The following is a 17892-nucleotide window of genomic DNA, read 5'->3' as shown; positions in this document are numbered from 1 at the left end:
TGGGGCGTGGAGGGCCGTACCAACCGGGAGGCCTGCCCTGCAAACCGGCGGTGGGGAGGAGTACCGCAGGGAAATAGCAGCGTCCGTTTCTGCAGGAGCGCTGCCTGGAGTCGTTATGGCAACCGCACCGACAGGCGCCCGGGCCGCTTCTCCGCGGGGGCTGCTGGCGAGGGGACGGAGGTCGCTCGTTTCCCGGGGCTACCCGGGGCCGGCGGGGCATCGGCGAGCGACCGGAGAGCGAGGAGCCGGTTGGCAGGGTGTGAGGATGCGGGCTGGGGGCGGTGGGCCGCGGGCGGGCACTGCCGCCTCTTCCGAGGCCCTGGGGGAGTGGGTGCAGCCCGGTACCGGCGGAGGAGCGGTGTCCGGCGGCCGCTCATCGGGGGCGCTGTAAGAACTGTGAGCCCCGGGGACGAGTCTCTCCCGGGGGTCCCTCCGCTCCCGCCTGAGGAGAGGGGGCGGCAGAGCTCGATTGGAGAGCGGCGGGGCCGGGCAGGGAGCTTGGGGGGCCGGGCCGGGGGGGTTCTGGCGGGACCGGGGGTGGCGCCGTCGCTCACCGGCAGCGGCGGGTCGCGGCGGGTCCCGGCTCCGCGTGGTGCTGAACGGACAGCGGCGGCGCGCGCGCATGCGCCGGGGGGAGCGGAACCGGCTCGCGGGGACCCGCGGGGCTGGAGCGGCCGCCGTGCGCGGGGCTGGAGCGGCCGCCGTGCGCGGGATCTGCGGCTGGAGCGGCCGCCGTGCGCGGGGCTGGAGCGGCCGCCGTGCGCGGGGCTGGAGCGGCCGCCGTGCGCGGGGCTGGAGCGGCCGCCGTGCGCGGGATCTGCGGCTGGAGCGGCCGCCGTGCGCGGGGCTGGAGCGGCCGGAGCGGCCGCCGTGCGCGGGATCTGCGGCTGGAGCGGCCGCCGTGCGCGGGGCTGGAGCGGCCGGAGCGGCCGCCGTGCGCGGGATCTGCGGCTGGAGCGGCCGCCGTGCGCGGGGCTGGAGCGGCCGGAGCGGCCGCCGTGCGCGGGATCCGCGGCAGCCTCGAGGCTGGAGCTCGTGCGGACAGGTGCGCGCTGGGATCTGGTGTGTACTGGGGAACTGGGCCAGCCGGCGTGCGCGGGGAGCTGCGGTGCCGGGACCGCTGGGAGCAGCCCGCGGCAGCCGCTGGGGCCCCGGCGGGACGCGTGACCGGCGCGGCCCGTTGGCTCCCGCCGGCGCGAGGGGGCGGGGCCGCGGGCGGGGCGCCGCGCGCGCACTTCCGGCGTGACGTCAGGGCGGGACGCGGTGAGCCGCGGCCGGATGGAGCGGCGGGGGCGGCCCCGGCGGGACGGGACGGGAGGGGGAGCCCCGGCGGGCGGCAGGTACGGGACGGGACGGGACGGGACGGGACGGGACGGGACGGGACGGGCGGGGGAGCCCCGGCGGGCGGCAGGGACGAGCGGCAGGGACGGGACGGGACGGGACGGGCGGGGGAGCCCCGGCGGGGACGGGACGGGACGGGACGGGCGGGGGAGCCCCGGCCGGCGGCTCCGAGGCCGAGCGGGGCCCCGCGGGCGAGCGGCCGTGCGCCAGCGTGTCAGTGGCCAGGAGCCGCAGCTCGGGGGTCCCGGCGGGATGCAGTGGCCGAGCTCCCCGGCGGGACGTGTCTCGGGGGCAGCCCGCGGGCCGCGCCGCTCCCCGCGGGAGGCAGCTGGTGCTCGCCTTGCCGCAGAGCCCAGCGCTCCGGAAGGGCAGCGCGGGCAGGCGGACTCGCGTGCCTGAGCAGTGAGCGGCCCGGGCTGGCGAGGAGCTCCGGTGGCCAGCTGAGGGGTTTTACCTTGTGGGCTGTCGCTGGCAGACGTCGCTGAGACTTTCTTTCTGGCTTCCTCCTAGAGGCACCCAGCGGCAGGTGTGAGGTGGTCTAGCCTGGCTCCTACTGTAGCCTGGCTCCCTGGTGTCTGATGATGAGTCTGACCCCCTCCAGGGGATGCCTCCTCCTGGACCTGCCCTGGGAAGACATCCTGGTTCCACATATTCTCTGTCATCTGCCACTGCAACAGCTCCTGAGCCTGCAGAGGGTCAGCAAGTCATTCCAGTCTCTCATCCAGCTGTACCTGGCCAACATGCGCTGCTTTGACTCAACCCAGGTATTGGATGGCTCTGAGGCTGGGGAAGACGTGGATGTCCTGCTGCTCTGGAGCTAACAGGGCAGCAGCCAACTATGTGGGGAGGAGAACCCTCCAACATGGAGGGGTTCTGTCAGACACTGTTGGACAGATGGGCTCAGGAGGAGAGGCAGTGAATCAGGGCCCAGCAATGCCAGTGTCTTTAGCAAGCGGCCTCGGGAGGTGCCTGGAAGCTCCATCCAGGCCATTTTGGAGCACTGGCTGGCAGAAACACAAGCCAGCTCCAGAGTGGCACGGCCTGGTGATCCCCACAGAGGTTGTAGAATAAGGGTGGGTTTGAGGGTTGGTAACTGTGCCTGGTCTTCAGGAAAGGCGTGAGAGACCCTGCCTGGGACATGGAAAGTCAGGAGTAGCTGCTGTGCTGTGAGGACACAGAGTGGGCCAGCAAAGGGCTTTTGAGGGCAGAGGTGTGGAGCTCATCAGGAGTGGTCAGGGAGGTGGGGAAGCCAGAGCATCTTCTAGCTCGTGGCAGTAGCCTTGGCACGAGGGGAGGAGAGCCCGATGGCGGTGTTTGCTCCTGGTGGGAAGAGGGAGTAGCTTTGGTCACCGCTGTCACAGTGGAAGAGAGGAGGGGAGAGCTTTTTGGTGAGGATGAGGCTGCCTCATTCTCCGTGGGTTCCCCACACAGATCGGACCCGCCATCCCTCGAGCCGCCTTCGTTAACCTGCTGAAGGACAACGCAGTACTTCAGCAGCTGGCCCTGCAGAGCTGCTCCGACTGGCTGACGGACCGGGAGCTGCTGCCGGTCATCGGGCAGAACCACCACCTGCACCAGATCCAGCTGAAGGGCTGCGCGCAGCTGAGCCGGCACGCGCTGGTGGCCATCGCGCTGAGCTGCCCCGGCCTGCGCCGCCTCTCCCTGGCGCACTGCGAGTGGGTGGACAGCCTGGCCCTGCGCAGCCTGGCCGACCACTGCAAGGCGCTGGAGGCCCTGGACCTCACGGCGTGCCGCCAGCTGAAGGACGAGGCCATCTGCTACCTGGCGCAGAAGTGTGGCAGGCTCAAGTCGCTGTCGCTGGCCGTCAACGCCAATGTGGGCGACGTGGCGGTCGAGGAGATTGCCAAGTGCTGCCCCGAGCTGGAGCACCTGGACCTCACGGGCTGTCTGCGGGTCAAGAATGACTCCATCAGGTACTGAGTGACACAGAGAGGCAGGGTGGGGACAGCAGGTGTCTGGGGCGGGGAGAGGAGGAGGAACGGAGAGAAAAGTCAGATCTCTTCATGTTGAAAGCAATCGGAGCTCGGTCTGAGGGAGAAGCTGCCGGCCAGGCCCTTCAGGAGAGGCACTGTGTGCTACCAACAGCGAGCTTCCTGGTGTGTCATGGAGGGTGGGCCTGGCATCCGACCACGTCCTCCAGTTTCTCTCGGACCAGTGGATGCTGCTTCCACGGGATGGGGGGTGTGTGGCACACACGTGAGCGCCAGGCTGCTGGCACTAGAGAGGATGGATGGTGTACTGGCTTGCAACCTGCCTGTGCTCTCTTTCCTGGCAGAGTCCTGGCTGAGTACTGCCCCAAACTGCGCTCACTGAAGGTGAAGCATTGCCACAACGTGGCCGAGTCCAGCCTGAGCATCCTCCGCAGCCGCGGCGTGGAGCTGGACGTGGAGCCTCCGCTGCAGAGGGCTCTCGTTCTCCTGCAGGATGTGGTTGGCTTTGCCCCTTTCATCAACCTCCAGATCTAGACCTGCTGCTGCTGGGGAGGGGGGGCTGTTGGGATGGTGGGAGGCCACGGGGCCGGCTGCTGCTGAGACACGCAGAGGGAGAGGTCGGTCCTGCTGGCGAGGCTGCCCTGCGTGTGGCTCACGCTTCCCTCTGGGGCTGTTTGTGAGTGGGCTTTGTTGGTGCCTCTGGGGAAAGTAACTCCCTCTGCAGTGGTGTGGAGAGAGCAAGGGAGCTGCAGAACACCATGGTGCTGAACAGGCCTTGGTCAGGTCAGCTGATAGACAGGGTTTATCATTTGTTGTATTTTAAATCTCTAAGTGGCAGCTGTCCAGAGGGCAGGAGAGCGTTTGATGGCGACTGTCCCCTGAGGTGGCTGTGCAGGGCATGCCAGCAGAGCTGTGGAACAAACCAGGCCAGCTGGAGCAGAAAGGAGAAAAGCCTCCAGCCCTCCTCTTGGGAGAGGGCAGGTCCCTCTGAGCCCTGGCAGGAGGGCAGAGTGAGCCCAGCTCGAGCCCATGGCCACTGGCTAGCCTGGCACGGCCCTGGTGTGGGCAGCATGCCATGAAAACAGTTGGTTGTTGCCACTGGTTTCTTCCAGCTCCTGACTTGACATTTCGGTAGCACCCAGGCTGCTGCTCCGTTGGGCATGGCTGGAGCTCAGGCAGGCAGCAGGGGTGAGAAGCAGCAGCAGCCCTGGCTGTGCTGTTAGCTGGAGCTCATGGAGTGCAGCAGGTTGTGCTGGCAGGGGTTGCTCAGCTCTGGTCTGGAGTTCAGCCTCAGCCCTGGTATCTGCTAGGTGGTGAACCCAACAGCAGCCACATCTTTTAATGTAATGGAGAGAGTAATTAAAGGAAGAGAGGATGACCCTGCTCCTGTCTTTGGCCCCAAGAGGGACTCGAGGTGGTACCTGCCATGTGCATGCTCTGGCCGAACTACACACCAACTCACATCACCTTTATTAATGCTGGCACTCAACTAAGCAACAGTGCACACAGACTTGTAAAAAGCTTGCAGCAAAGGCACAAGCCACTCTTGGATCTAAAAATGTCCCATGCAAGGAATAGCAGAGAATGCTCGAGCCCCAGAGAGCCCCTGCAGAGTGCCTCTGGGGGCAGAGGGACAGCTACAGGAAGGGAGTCTCCTCCTTGTCAGCTGGGTTAGTTGAGGAAGCTGAAAGCAGTGTCCTGGCTCCCAGGTTAGTGGCAGGTGGAGGAATCCCCTCATCCCTAGTGCCACGTGCCCATCCTGCTGGGCCTGGCTGGCGAGGTGGAGGCTGAGGAGCAGGAGGACCTGGCTGTCAGTGGAACTTGTACTTCCTGGCTGGTTTGAGACTGATGTAGGTTCTCTTCATCTCCTCACTCTCAGGTTTCTTGATGTCTTTGTACCTCTCTCCTTTTGTGCTCACCACCTGGTTATCGATGTAGCGGATCAGCTTCTTGGGAGCCTGGAAAGGAAGGGCATTGGCACCAAGGGGATGGGCAGCCACCCCAGCTGGGAAAGGGACAACTGGCACGAGACCTGTGCTCCCGAGGGCACCTGCAGCAAGACTGAGGTGACCGGCAGCTTTATCCATCCTTTCTCTTGGGAATCTTGGCCAGAACCGGCAAGGGAGAGTGATGGGGAGGAGGAAGAGCCATGCTAGTCAGGAATGGTAGGAACTGGCAGACCTGCAGCACCTTAGCCAAGCTCATCTTCGCTCTCCGCTGACTAGTGGGCTCTGGGCATGGTCCTGCTTGTGGCCTGCCCAGTTGCCTTTTGGACTTGCGGCCTTGTAGCTAAAGGACAGTCAGACTGCAGGGGAGCTGAGGCTGCTGCTCTTACCTCTTTGGGTGGAGCTGGCCGGTGTGTTTTCTGGTCGTCTGCACTGTCCACCATCATGTATCTGAAAGGCAAAAGGCATTAACATGCGTTGCCTGGGGCAAGTCAGAGCACGTGTCTCTTCTCCCCTGGCTGGTTTGTGGCTGTGCAGTGTGTCCTACTTGCACAGACTGCAGCTAGGAGCACTTCACATTCCTCTCTGGCTGAGACAGGCAGGAAGCCTGCCATCCTTCCTGTTGGAATCAAGCAGGATTCTCCTGGAGAAGCACCCCTGTTGCTCCATAAAACGTACTGCAGACTCGGGCTGCTGAGGATGCTGCAGCCTCTGCAGAACTGTGAAGGGCCCAGACCTGGTGTGCCCTGCCACCGGGGCAGCTTCACCCTTCTGGCAGCCCAGGGAGACACAGGTGAGATGACAGGACCAAGCTGGCTGCTGCTGCCCTCAAGAGATGGTGTTCCTTTCACACTCCACCTACTACTTGACTACAAAACAGATCTGTGCTGGAAGCAACTTCAGAGAAGCATGACCTCATTCCCTAGATGACTGAAACATCGGGGCCCAAGCATTTGCTTGTTGTGCTGCTGAGTTACTGCCCTTGAATTTGGTGCTGGTTTAGCAGATGGACAGCACAGCTGACCACGACTTCTCCCTAGGTAGTTAGTATAGTTGCTCCTGTATATCTTCAGCTACTGTGATCTGCTCTCTGTACCTGTGCTTGAGTGATGTTTAAAGTACAGGCTGTTGCCAAAGTGTCATTAAAGTGAAGTTCCCAGAAACATACCTATCGGCTGGTGCTTTTTTTGTTCCCTTGTGTGTCACTCTGAACCAAGCCTGCCCAGGAAGCAGCCTGGGACAGGGGCTGCTAGTTCTGCCTGGCTGCCGTTCTGCCTTGCTTTATCTTCCCTAGCCCATCACCTCTTTATTCTGTCACTGGGGAGGATGGATGTAAAGTGAAGATGTGGCTGGACAGACACGTGGAATCTGCACACCATCACAAGGGTACTCAGGAAAGCTGAGGTCTTAAAGCAGATGGATGAAACCACAGTGTGAGTTCTCCCGTTGAGAATTAAATGCTTTTGTAAATGAACAGAGGTAAACCAGTTCCCAGGAAGTCCAGAGGGGGACATCAGAGAGGTTTCCTTCAATGCATTGAATTCACACCTTCAGCAACTGAGATTTAATCTTTCCAGTGTTGCTGTACAGGCAGTCTCTTAAAGATATCTTTAGCTGTGTTTGGACTGTCTCCAGGAATGGAGGTATGAATGAGTTGCTGTAGTTGTACAAGTTACCCCGTGTTACCTGAGCTGCAGCATGATGTCTGTGCCTTGAACCTTTAACCTCAGCTGGCAGAGCTGTGACTTACACTATAGCTGTAGGGAGGCTGAAGCCTGACACAGAGCCAGTGCCATGACCCAGCTGCTGCAGGTAACCTGTTTCTGTAACAGAGCTCTAAAAGAAACCCAAACCTGTTTGTTTGCTTGCCTAGTGACTGTACTTGTGCCTAGGTGTGTTCAGCTACACCCAAATCAGCTTCATGGCATCTTTTTCTAAGCACTGCACACCCCAAGTCCTTTATAGCTCATGTAGTTACTCCAACCTTCCCCAAAGTGCCTCCCCGCCCCTTCCTTCCCCAGGAGCAGAATCAGGTGTTCTTTGCTGCTGGGTACTTACTTCTCTAGGATAACCTGTTTCAGTTCCTCGTGGTTGGGTGCTCTGCGGGGCCGGGCCAGTTCCTGGGGGTAGAGAAGGTGTGTGTGAGTCACACAACATGTGAGGTGTGGGGCCTGGTAGGCCCAGCTGCCCTGGGGAAGAGGGGCAGAGCAGCCCTGGGGAAGGGGCAGCAGCCCTGGGGAAGGGGTGGCATCTGCAGCAACCTGCCGGCCACCTCCACAGTGGGCACAGCCCCTGTTCAGAGTGCCACGGGAGGGAGAGGGGCTGTTGCTCTGGGTGACCCTCCTGGCTCATGGCACAGAGCTGCTGGTTGCAACTCGGCCTGCTGCTACCCAGCTCAGGGTACAGTACCTTCACACTTGCACCTGCTGGGCCAATTTCCACCTTCTCCTCCACGATTAACTGCACTGCCTCCTCCAAGTTTCCCAAGGCCATGGCGAGTGCCTTCTCTGCCTGGCTCATGGTACAGGCTGGGAACATCTCCAGTAGCAGCTCCACGCCATCCTTCAGGTCATCATTTTCCTAGTTAGAGCAAGACAGAGGTGAGTTGGGGGTACAGTGAGGGGAGGGCTATTGAAAAGAGCCTCTCTGGTTTTGCACTGTCAGGAAGCTGAAGGCTTGCTCTCCTTCCAAGTGTGACTAAATCCCTTTCCTGAAGCTAACAGGGGATTGTATCTTTGCAAGGACAATGCATCACTCAATCTCCTCCCCCTGTATTTCAACTTTCTTTGAAGCAGGGCTGCTTTGAACTGGCTCATCTGAGTGGCCATGCCACGTGCCTCCTCAGGAGTGAGCTTTCTGGATTGCTGGAACTCACGCTCACCTTGTGAAGTTCTGTGTGCTCTGATCACAAAGAGAAGGTACAGTGACCTTTGGCTACCCCAGAAGGAAGCACAGCAGCAGTGTTTGCTAGAAGGCTGTGGACACAGAATGACTGTGCTGCAGAGCAGGAAGAGATCAGTACTGCGAAAACAGCAAGCAGAGTGTGGGGGGAGGATCTGCCAGGTGCTGCAGTGCCTGTAGCATGGGTCATGCTGAATGGGACCTGCTGGGACGGTGCCTCAGTGCTGTATGGCTCAGTAAGTGCACAGCACAGAAGGTCCCTGAGGGGGAGGACTGCTGTTTGTGGGACTGACACCCAGAGGTGACTGCTGCCTGTGCAGACACTGTGTGAGAGCTGGGCACAGAAATGGTGATCCAGCTCAGACTGGGGGTTGAGTCTAGGGGAATGGGGTGAAGGGGGCAGAGCCAGGCTGGTGCTGCCAGGGAATGTCCCAGGGCACTGGGACAGGCTCTCAACCATTTCTCTGGCTGAAGGATGAGACAGAGCCATGGCTCATGCTCTTCTGTCAGCACACAATTCTCTTTTCCCACTTACTGACATGGTCTTGCTTGGGCCATACAATGGAGACCACAGACACCAGTGATGCTGTGGCTCCTTCCAGAGCCAGGAAATGCCCTTGGGTGGTGCTGGTAGCCTAGTGCTGGCTGCTTGTCCCCAGTACTCCTGCTGCTCTGCAGGGTGCTCCTACCTGCGCCCTGGCTCCGTCTGCTGCAGTGCACAGCCTCTCCCCGTTGCAGGCTACAGCTCCAGGCTCCTGGCCCTTGGGCAGGTCTTCAGAGGGTGCTTCACTCCTGCTTTCCACAGCCTTTTGGCCAGGTTTTTCTTAAAGACATAGTGATATCTCCTGAGGAACAGTCCTATTAGGGCTAGAGCTCTGTGCTTTCTGTTGGCATTAGGTTGCTAGTGCATCATGTGCCAAAGCAACATGTCCCTTCTTAAGTGACAGGACTGGAGAGCACTTACTGTTCGTCCTGCCCTGCAGCTCTGCTCACACTGACTTGCAGGAAGGCAGTGCCAGCACACACTGGAGTGCCTGAGCACATTCCCAGGCCTTACTGTGAGCTGCCTGGTTCTGTCAGGTTTCAGCCCTCTACCCACAGCTTTGGCTGTGGAGACTACAGAATTTTTGTTATACTTCTAAGAATTGCCTCTTTTTTGCTCTAGTTTTGAACAAAGGTGTGGTTTTGACTTTAAATTAGGGAATACACTCTGGTAGTCCCCAGGCTGTACATGAGCCAGCACATCCTGTGACGGGGTCACTCTGATGCATCTCTCTTTACAGGCTTCTTGTGTCACTGCAAGGAGAATCATTTCACCTGTTCTCTCTAAAATTGGGATGGTGCTATCCTTCCATATTTTGGTTACATGAGGATCCTCAAAGGGTAGGATGCAGGGGACCAGAGCAGAGCAGTAGATTTTGTCAAGTTCAAGAAAGCAGCAAGTAAGATAAAAGACAGGACTGTCTGTTCTACACTGTGTAGCTTTCTGGCAAGACAGCAGTGATGTTGCTAGATAAGCAAAAGCCAGACTGGTGTGTCCTGAAAGGTTTAATATTCAGGCACTTCATGTCTGTTCCTTAGTGGGAAGTACCTTTGGGTAGAGATTAATATAACAGTCCAGCTGATCTGTGGATGCTGAGGTTAGAAAAGGGCCTTGGGAGGGTGTAGTCTTCTGCAGTCCTGCATAGTGCAGGTCAGAGCGCATCACTGCTGATTTTGCATCTGTGCCAGGGTTAATGGGTGAATGGGAAGTGAACTTTGAGGATGCTCAACGTTGAGAAGTGACACACATAAGCAGCTGGATTCTCTGTTTGATGAGCACCTGCCATGGGCTTCCCAGGGGCAATGTTACTCAGCCAGACAGCTACGAGAGGCAGGCATAAATCCTCCCTTTCAGAATTAACCTAGAGCAGAATTTCAAGCAGCAGTCCTCTATCTGCTACCTCTTCCCTGCTGCTCTGGATTTTACCTCAACAGAGGCGTTTGGAGATGTGATCAAGTGTTTTCCCCCCAGTGTGTGTCTGTGATAGTGTTCTGTATGATGCAAACCTCCCATGTGTTGATATAAAAATCTGACTGAACACCAAAGGAAAAAAATACTTGTTAATCCATTCAGGCTACTTCCTGTGGCAAACAAGATTGTGTTTTACCCTGTGACACTGCCCAACTCCAAACAGTAGGTCTGAAAACAGGTGCAGGACATACCTTCCCATGCAGAAATAGTCTGTGTCACTCACCTTTGTTGCGAGCTTCACCGAGCCTTTCTGAGAGTGAGAACATCATTTCACAAACATCTCCACTGCAAGAGACAGCAGATCTATAACTAGTCTGAGGCATAAAAGCAGTAGCCTATCCTACTTCTCTACCTCTTTATAGAAAGACAAGTAGGGAAGCCCACTATACTGGTATCTTGGATGGCAAAGAACCTACTTGCAAGCTATACTGAGATCTGTGTATTCAGACAAGGACCACCTTGATCGTAACGGCATAGGTTTGGCACTTATATGTCTTCAACTGGGCATAATAAGAGAATTTATGGTGCTGAAGGCCATGGGTCGAGGCCCCCAGTGCAGAGCATGCACACACAAAGCAGTAACATTCACAAACCTGGGGATTGCTGCAAAACCAGGAATATAAGCCTCCATCATTTCCACAAAGGTGTCCATGTCAAAAGTCTCCTCAGAACACTCTGGCGAGCCCAGCTCTTCCAGGACACCCGTGATGTAAGAGAAGAAAACATCATCCATGCCACTGGAGACAGAGAGAACACAGGACATGGCAGCAAGGTCAACAGGCCCGTTTTTCCTTTCTCTCCATCCCCATTCCGCCTAACCTTATGTCTTTCTAATAATGCAGCAGCAGGAACTAAGTGGACTGTATCTCATAGGCAGAAGGACCTAAGTGGCCTGCATGTCATAGGCAGATGCCACCAGTAAAGCCAGGTAGCAGGGGACAGTGGCTGAGCAGGGAGCCTTAACGGGTAAAACGCTGCATGCTGTCCTGCTGCCGGGGCGGCACCCCGTGGCTCTCAGCCTCTGCCCAGAGGCTGTGCTCCTGCAGGTGCTTCAACTGAGCCAAACAAAATACTCCAAGTGCTCAAACCCTGACTCTTCTATGCTGACTGGACTTTCAGATGAGGTCACCATATTCTGTCAAGCTGCAGGTTCTGTGGGATGTGGTGTTCTCGGCTTGCTGCTCTCTCCACTTGTGTCACTGCTGCCACCAGCTGCTGTGTCCCAGCATGCAGGCAGAGTTCCAAACAGGGAGTGCCCTGACCTAGCACTGTGCTGCTCAGACAGCCCTTTGGTAGCACTGTGGAATGAAGGGAATCCTGTACTCTAATGCATATTACCGGACAGGAAATTAATCACCTTGGTCACCAAGGAAATGACACGGCTGGGTCGCAATGCTAAACGACACTTGTCCGAGCACTCCCACCAGAGCCCGTGCAAATGTACAGGAGAGCTAGAGTGTTCAGTGTAATGTGCAGAGAGACAACTAATGCAGAGTTCAAGACAGAACAACAATACTAGGTCTTTCTATCTCAACATACCTGAGGTCTGCTGCAGGGATGTGGGACTGGATGAAGCATGTCAGCGTCTCTCGAATGATTCTTTCAAGTTCCATGTTTCTCTAAACCTTTTTCTCTAAAAAAAGAGGAGGAAAAAGAAAACTCCATGTCATTTCACACGCAAGGGGTAGATCAAAACATCAACAAGACTGAAAGGTAGGCATGCTGTAGGCAGGTGTGCCAACCCTCGCTAACATCAGGCAAAGGTATCCACAGAAAGCAGCAGCAGGAGGATCTGCTGGAAATACCAGCCCAAAGCAGCCCAACATCTTGGGCCTCTCCTGCTCGTGACAATGCTGGCAGTATGGAGCTGTACTGTACATTTAAAACGTCTCCTCCAGGAAGCAAAGCTGGGAGTGCAGATGCGTCCAGGACCTCAGAGGCACCTCTGGAGCTGGATCGCCGTGCTCTCTGTCAAGGAAGCAGTGGGTCTGCATGCTCAGTGTGGAAAGGGGTGGACCTTCCTGCTAACAGCATTTGCAGGGATGCTTGGCCTCAGGAATGAGTGGGAGGAAGGGTAATGTCTCCTAAAGAAAGGATAACCTAGAGCATATTTCACAGGGAAATACCAAGCAGGGCACAGACAACCAGTCTGCCAGCCAAAATACCGAAGGTCTGCAGGTCAGGCCCGGACTGCCAGTGGAATCCCGCCCAAACAGGGGCCTGTTGTTGCCATTGCTAAATGAGCCATTCTGCAGTTGATGCAGCTGCAACAAGGGGCATTTGATAACCCAGAACTCAGGAGAGTTCTACAAATCACAGAGCTCCTACAGAAGCAATAGCAGAGGGGGGCTGCCCACAGCCACTCCTTCAGCTATCGGTGCTGGGCCTGGACTGAACGGTGGGGTAAAGCTGTTCCTTCCCCCTGGGGTCTGCACAGCTGCTGCGTGGACAGAGTGCTGCTGTAAGCACCACGCTCTTCCAAGGAAGGAGACTAGCCCTGCACATGGAGAAATTGAGGTAGTCACAGGCCAGAGAGCTTCCAAAGGTCACCATGCTGCCACCAGTGCAGCTCCCTCATCCCAACCACACCAAGACCTGGCCAGGCCTGTTTCACACAGAACTCATCGAGCCTCTGGGAGTGCGGGTTACCAAGAGAAAATTCTCGTGTTCTCACGGGAATCAAAAGGGTTTGGCACTTCCTGAGATGAGACTTCCAGAGCTAGCAGGACATAAAGAAAACCCCACTCCACAGCACTCAGCACTGCTCTTGCAGGACGTAGAGCAGCCCCTTGGCAGGACCATGTGCAGTCTGGTGTGCTTGCTCAAGCTCTGCCCTGCACTTGACCACCATGACGCGTACCAAGAACACACATGCACTCCACTCAGGCAGGCCAGGGGAGCACAGCCAAGCCAGTCAGACCTGCCTCTGGCTGTGGTCACACTGAGGCTCTCAATATTGAGGGAGAAAGCTGAGATATATGCTTACAGAAAAGCACTCTGCTGGGTATATGGCATCCCACATTGCCTCTCCCTGCAGTGATCTCCCATCTGATATTCCCAGCCTGTGCTCTTCTACTCTTCAGGGCTTTGAACAAACACAGGTTTTGTTACCTGAAGGACCACCTCTTACTGAACCCCTGTGTTTGTGCCATTCCCTTGGGGCAGTACAGAGACAACTGTGGAAAGAACTTCACAGAAGGAACCTCACAGCAGCAGGGCACGAACAGGGAGACATACTCATAGAAGGACTGCCCCACTTTTCACCGTGTTCAAAGCTAAACACGAAAGCCATCGAATCACATAAACTTTCCTGCAGCTGCCATCAGTATCAGCCTTCCCACTGATCTACATCGACAGCTAAAAGAGAAAACAAACCTCCTTTACGTGTGTCTCTCACTTGAGGAAACAGCGAGTTACAGATGTCATGCCGCTACCACATCTAACGTATCGGTACTCAGACCCAGCACGTGCACAAACAGCCAGAGCCAGGCATCATCAAGAAGCATTATTTGTTTGCTGTTTCTGTCTTTAGCTAGAACAATTTCTTTGCCTTCTGTGATTTCAATGAGAAGATTTCCATTTCACAGCATTAAACACGAGCCCAAGCTTTCCCAGGCAGGAGCTCGTCGCGCCAACACCCAGTGAGCTCCTGTGTTATTTCCAGCCTCACAAGGAGCCTTTGTTTGCATGTTTCTCCCTGTTGTACATGTCATGGCCTGTGAGTGTGGAAGCCGGCTATAAAAACCACCATGAGTGAAAACACTGTCCTGCTGCCCTTTTGTTGTGTCTTTATGTTTCGTGTGTTCTCTGGTGGTGTGGCGGAGACAAGTTTATCTTTGCCATCTTTGCAACATACTCGGAAAAAACCAACAGTGAGCTTTGTTGTAGCCTTCTCAGCCATCAAAACAGACAATTATAAGGTTTGCATCTAACTATTGGCAAGAATTCTGTCCTAAGCAGCATGTTTTCCCCCCATTTTAAGCTGAAGCTGCAAATACTGACAACCACCAAGCCCCCTGAACTTGCAAGTACAAGAACGGTAATTTTCTTTTCTTAGAGAAATCAGGGATAGGAAATCAACACGTAGCAGTCAAAATGTTCTTAGTACAGTCACCACTATCAAGAAGAATGCTTATTTCCCTCTTACTCAGTCTTCGTGACATCCCGGGAACTGGAAGTCCAAAAGATTTTGCCCATTTCCATGAAACAGGCATACAAGAGATATTCTACAAGAGATAACTGTATAGTAACCAATAACACTTCCTGCCAACCCAATTGCCTGAACAACAGAGCACAATTCACTACGTCAAAGGCACTTTTCTGAGGTCCACAGATTAGCTGCTGGTAATTTATTCTGATCAATAGAACAGGCAAAGTCACTCATCTCTTTAATCAAAGGCACTTGCAGGCAAGTGTCAGGCTGGGACAAGAGAAACACAGAAAAACCCCTCAGCAACAGGAGTATCAAAGCTACAGCTATGGCAGTTGCTCTCTGGTCTTGAATCCATTCCCTAACCTCTGGAGACCACAAGAAATGCTCCTGTGAAGTGTCTGAAATTGTTTAGGTATCTTCCTGTGGAGTTGCCACGCTGTACCTTAACAAAACCACTTCCTTGTGTCTATGGGAGGAAAGAAGGCAGCAAGCTGTAACCATCAGGTATAAATTCTCTCTGGCATCTCAGACAAATCCATCCCCCAGCACACTTGGACTTCAGGTTTACACCCAGAGGAGGCAAGCTGCCACCTTCAGCCTACCTCTGAAGAAAGGAAACCCTTTAAATGACAAAAGCACAGCCTTGCACTGCAGGACAGAAAGCAGTCAGGTGATCAGGTACTTCTTCAACAGCCAGCTATCACTCTTTGACCTGAAGAACCTATCTCTGCTGTGACAAAACCAGAGGCACCAAGGGAGACAAATGCACTCACACTTGATCATTTATTGTCACTGGAGAGAGACAAAAACTTAACATCTGGGGGTCTGCAGTGCATGACGGGCTCGCTTGAAGGAGGCCTGTGGCAGACAGGCCCTGAAGGTCCTTTCAGATCCGGTGGGTGTTTTCTCAAAGTAGAGGATGCCGACTAAAACCCTACGTACAAACACTCTAAGATGGATTCCTCAAGGAATAAACTGATGTTGCTGCACATTCCTCCCCACACAGACAAGTTTAGAATTACACAACTCAGGAGCACCTTCAAATATACCTTCAGACACCACATTTTTTTCAGGTGGTGACCTGCACCAGTGAAGGGGCAGATGTACTCGAAAGGCTCACCCCACCTTTCACACAGCTTTGTGGAGTCACATTTGGTTGGTTTTGGGTTTTTTAGTAAAACAGCTGCAGAAATAATACCTCTTTAAGAGTACCCTTATCTTTGTGGTGCCTGAAACACTGAGTTAGGCTGTATTCAAGAAGAGGTGGCTTCTTTTTGTACAGTTCATTTCAATCTGCCTTCCTTAAAAAAGGTGGAGCTCTGAATAGCTTGCATGGAGCTAGATCATTTCTGAAGGCTCTTTGAACTCAAGTTTCAGTAATCAAGAGTCAGTATGATGGAAGGGAAATGATTCATTGTGCCTTGGACTTCATATTAACAAGACAGACTTGAAGAGAGCAATTTAGGAAGCTGTTTCTGAGCTAAGAGGAACTGCGGCTCAGATGTATATCAACTTTTATGAGATCATACATTTGCCTACCAATGACCTGAGGTTTCTGCAAGTGGAAGGAGGTGGCTGTGTCAGAACAGGTTAGGCTGATGTCTGTCTGAGAGACTGACTAAAAAGCCTTGAGACTGTTTCTTTAGCTTATTATTTTTAAGTCAGAAAGTGTGTGTGTGTGTGTGTGTGTGCTTGGGGAAGTGTGGGTCTCTGGGATACAATGAACAAGTGACATACAGCCTCACAGCAAGTCTCTCAAAAGCCAGATCTGTGGGCCAGAGTGACCTGTGGCTATGTTCTCATGAAACTCACAAAACTTCTCTGGCTTAAAAGAAAACTTTCCAGGCTGAGTAACACCTTACAGATGTAATCTCAGTGCTCTCATGATTTTGTTTTGGTTGCTAAAGAAGTCCCTGAAAGGACTTTCACAGTGTGGTGGCTATGGGAAAGCAGGCTGAGATCACTGTGCAAGTTAAAACAATTAACTGCTTAACACTCTAGCGTTAAAATAAGGCTTTTATTAATAACTTAGCCCCACTAAGGTACAGCAATAGGAGACAGTAATGCCAGCAGCCAGACCCTTCTCTCCCTCCCAGGTCTGCGCTGGATGGCTGTACTTGTGTGGCAGTGCTCTGCCGACTCGAGGCCCTTACCTGAGCAGAAGTATTGCCTCGGCTCACAGCCAGCGTTAACAGAGTCACTTCAGCGCCTGTGGAGGAGTCGACAGTCCATCCTGTGAGTGCTCAGCCCAAGCCCTGGACGAGGGAGTCCTTTATGGGAAAGGAAAGCTGAATTAGCTGGAGCACAACAGAAACGTTCTCTGTATATTGGTGTCTTTATGCTTTATGTCACTTGTGACCGCTTCCTCTAATACAAAGGGTGCAGCTTTATCCTTTGGAATAAGACGTGCTTGGCGGTGGGACGTCAGCCTTCCAATTCACCGCCACACTGGGATGTCTTCCCACAGTTAGTTTCTGTAGAAAGGCCTGCAGCAGCCTCTGAGCGCCGCTGGCCTCCCCGACACCGGGAGGCGCACCGTGGCTCCGGCAGCTTTAACCAGAGAGCAACTGCCCCTGACACACCACCCCGATCGCAGCCCCGCGCCGGGAGAACGGCCCGTTTTCTGCCTTGCCCATGCCACGCCGCACTCTGAGCGACTCTGGCGCGGCGGTTATTCTCCCCGTGCCTGTTCCCCCTCAGCAGCAGACTAGAACCACGGCAGGGGCGCTGGGCAGAGCCTGGCTTACAGAGTGCCTGAACAGGCCGTGGGCAGCCCACCGCGCCCTCAGCCCTCGCTGCGGCTGGATCCCCGGCTGCGGGCGGCCGTGCCGTGGTTCGCCCCGCCCTTGGCCCGCGGCCCCCCTCCCGGCGCTCAGCCGAACGCCCGCGTTCCTCGGTGTCCCGCGCTCGCCGGGGCGCCACAGGGCACGGGCCGCGGCACTGCCCCGGAGGCCGCCGTCCCGCCGCCCCGGGCCCGACGCGGGGTCTCTCTCTCCCCCCTGCCCCGGCCGTCCGGAAGGCGGGCTCGGGCTGGGCGGCGGCGCTGGGGAGCGGGCCGCGGTCAGGTCACCTGAGGGCCCCGCCGCGGCCTCGCTCCCTCCCAGCGCAGGTCCCGCGCGGGCCGGTTGAAAGCGTCACGTGACCGCGCCCGCCGCCAGTCACGGAGGCGCGGGAGGATACGGCGGCTTCGTGAGGGCGCGCTCCCCGCGCCGCCATCTTGGTTGTGGGCAGCAGCCGCGAGGCGGGTTCCCCTCCGCCAGCGCCGCCATCTTGTTGTGGTCACGAGCCGCGAGGCGGGTTCCCCTCCGCCAGCGCCGCCATCTTGTTGTGGTCACGAGCCGCGAGGCGGGTTCCCCTCCGCCAGCGCCGCCATCTTGGTGGTGGCCAGGAACCGCGAGGCGGGTTCCCCCCAGCCAGCGCCGCCATCTTGGTGGTGGCCAGGAGGCGCGAGGCTCATTCCGGTCGGCGAGCGCCGCCATCTTGTCCGCCGGGCGCGAGGCGCGAGGCGCACTCCGGTCCGCCAGCGCCGCCATCCCGACTTCGAGGCGCGAGGCGACTTTCTCTCGGCGTCGCCCGCTGCAGAGG

At 56.3% G+C, this 17892-nt stretch overlaps 2 protein-coding genes across 3 annotated transcripts; one reads left to right on the top strand and one right to left on the bottom strand.

Moving 5' to 3' along the window:
* The first annotated feature begins 1255 nt into the window (after positions 1-1255).
* Positions 1256-6406, top strand: FBXL15 (F-box and leucine rich repeat protein 15). Its single transcript, XM_062001854.1, has 4 exons — positions 1256-1340; positions 1852-2105; positions 2773-3275; positions 3638-6406. The coding sequence occupies exons 2-4, from the start codon at positions 1920-1922 to the stop codon at positions 3825-3827; spliced, it is 879 nt and encodes a 292-aa protein (XP_061857838.1). The 5' UTR covers positions 1256-1340; positions 1852-1919; the 3' UTR covers positions 3828-6406.
* On the bottom strand, positions 2705-17525 carry CUEDC2 (CUE domain containing 2). 2 transcript variants are annotated; one of them, XM_062001856.1, is made up of 10 exons: positions 17378-17525; positions 16461-16577; positions 11694-11787; positions 10748-10891; positions 10378-10439; positions 8830-8963; positions 7649-7819; positions 7298-7359; positions 5629-5689; positions 2705-5251 (listed from the first exon to the last, which is right to left on the bottom strand). In XM_062001856.1, the coding sequence occupies exons 3-10, from the start codon at positions 11765-11767 to the stop codon at positions 5105-5107; spliced, it is 855 nt and encodes a 284-aa protein (XP_061857840.1). In that variant the 5' UTR covers positions 11768-11787; positions 16461-16577; positions 17378-17525; the 3' UTR covers positions 2705-5104. The 2 variants fall into 2 exon arrangements, with proteins under 2 accessions (XP_061857840.1, XP_061857842.1); XM_062001858.1 differs by lacking the exon at positions 17378-17525 and adding an exon at positions 17055-17333.
* Positions 17526-17892: the final 367 nt, after the last annotated feature.

The sequence above is a fragment of the Colius striatus genome, chromosome 8, assembly GCF_028858725.1.
Source record: "Colius striatus isolate bColStr4 chromosome 8, bColStr4.1.hap1, whole genome shotgun sequence".
Lineage (NCBI taxonomy): Eukaryota > Metazoa > Chordata > Aves > Coliiformes > Coliidae > Colius > Colius striatus.
This window is presented reverse-complemented; position numbering and strand designations above follow the sequence as displayed.

Bases quoted from the DNA above. Each gene is read 5' to 3' on its own strand.
- CUEDC2 (XM_062001856.1), bottom strand. From the start codon at position 11,767: ATGGAACTTGAAAGAATCATTCGAGAGACGCTGACATGCTTCATCCAG. The intron at 7,360-7,648 runs GTACTGTACCCT...CTCTACCCCCAG, and splicing joins CAGCAGGTGCAAGTGTGAAG to GAACTGGCCCGGCCCCGCAG. The intron at 5,690-7,297 runs GTAAGTACCCAG...TTTGCCTTTCAG, and splicing joins AAACAGGTTATCCTAGAGAA to ATACATGATGGTGGACAGTG.
- FBXL15 (XM_062001854.1), top strand. From the start codon at position 1,920: ATGATGAGTCTGACCCCCTCCAGGGGATGCCTCCTCCTGGACCTGCCC. The intron at 2,106-2,772 runs GTATTGGATGGC...TTCCCCACACAG, and splicing joins GCTGCTTTGACTCAACCCAG to ATCGGACCCGCCATCCCTCG. The intron at 3,276-3,637 runs GTACTGAGTGAC...CTTTCCTGGCAG, and splicing joins GTCAAGAATGACTCCATCAG to AGTCCTGGCTGAGTACTGCC.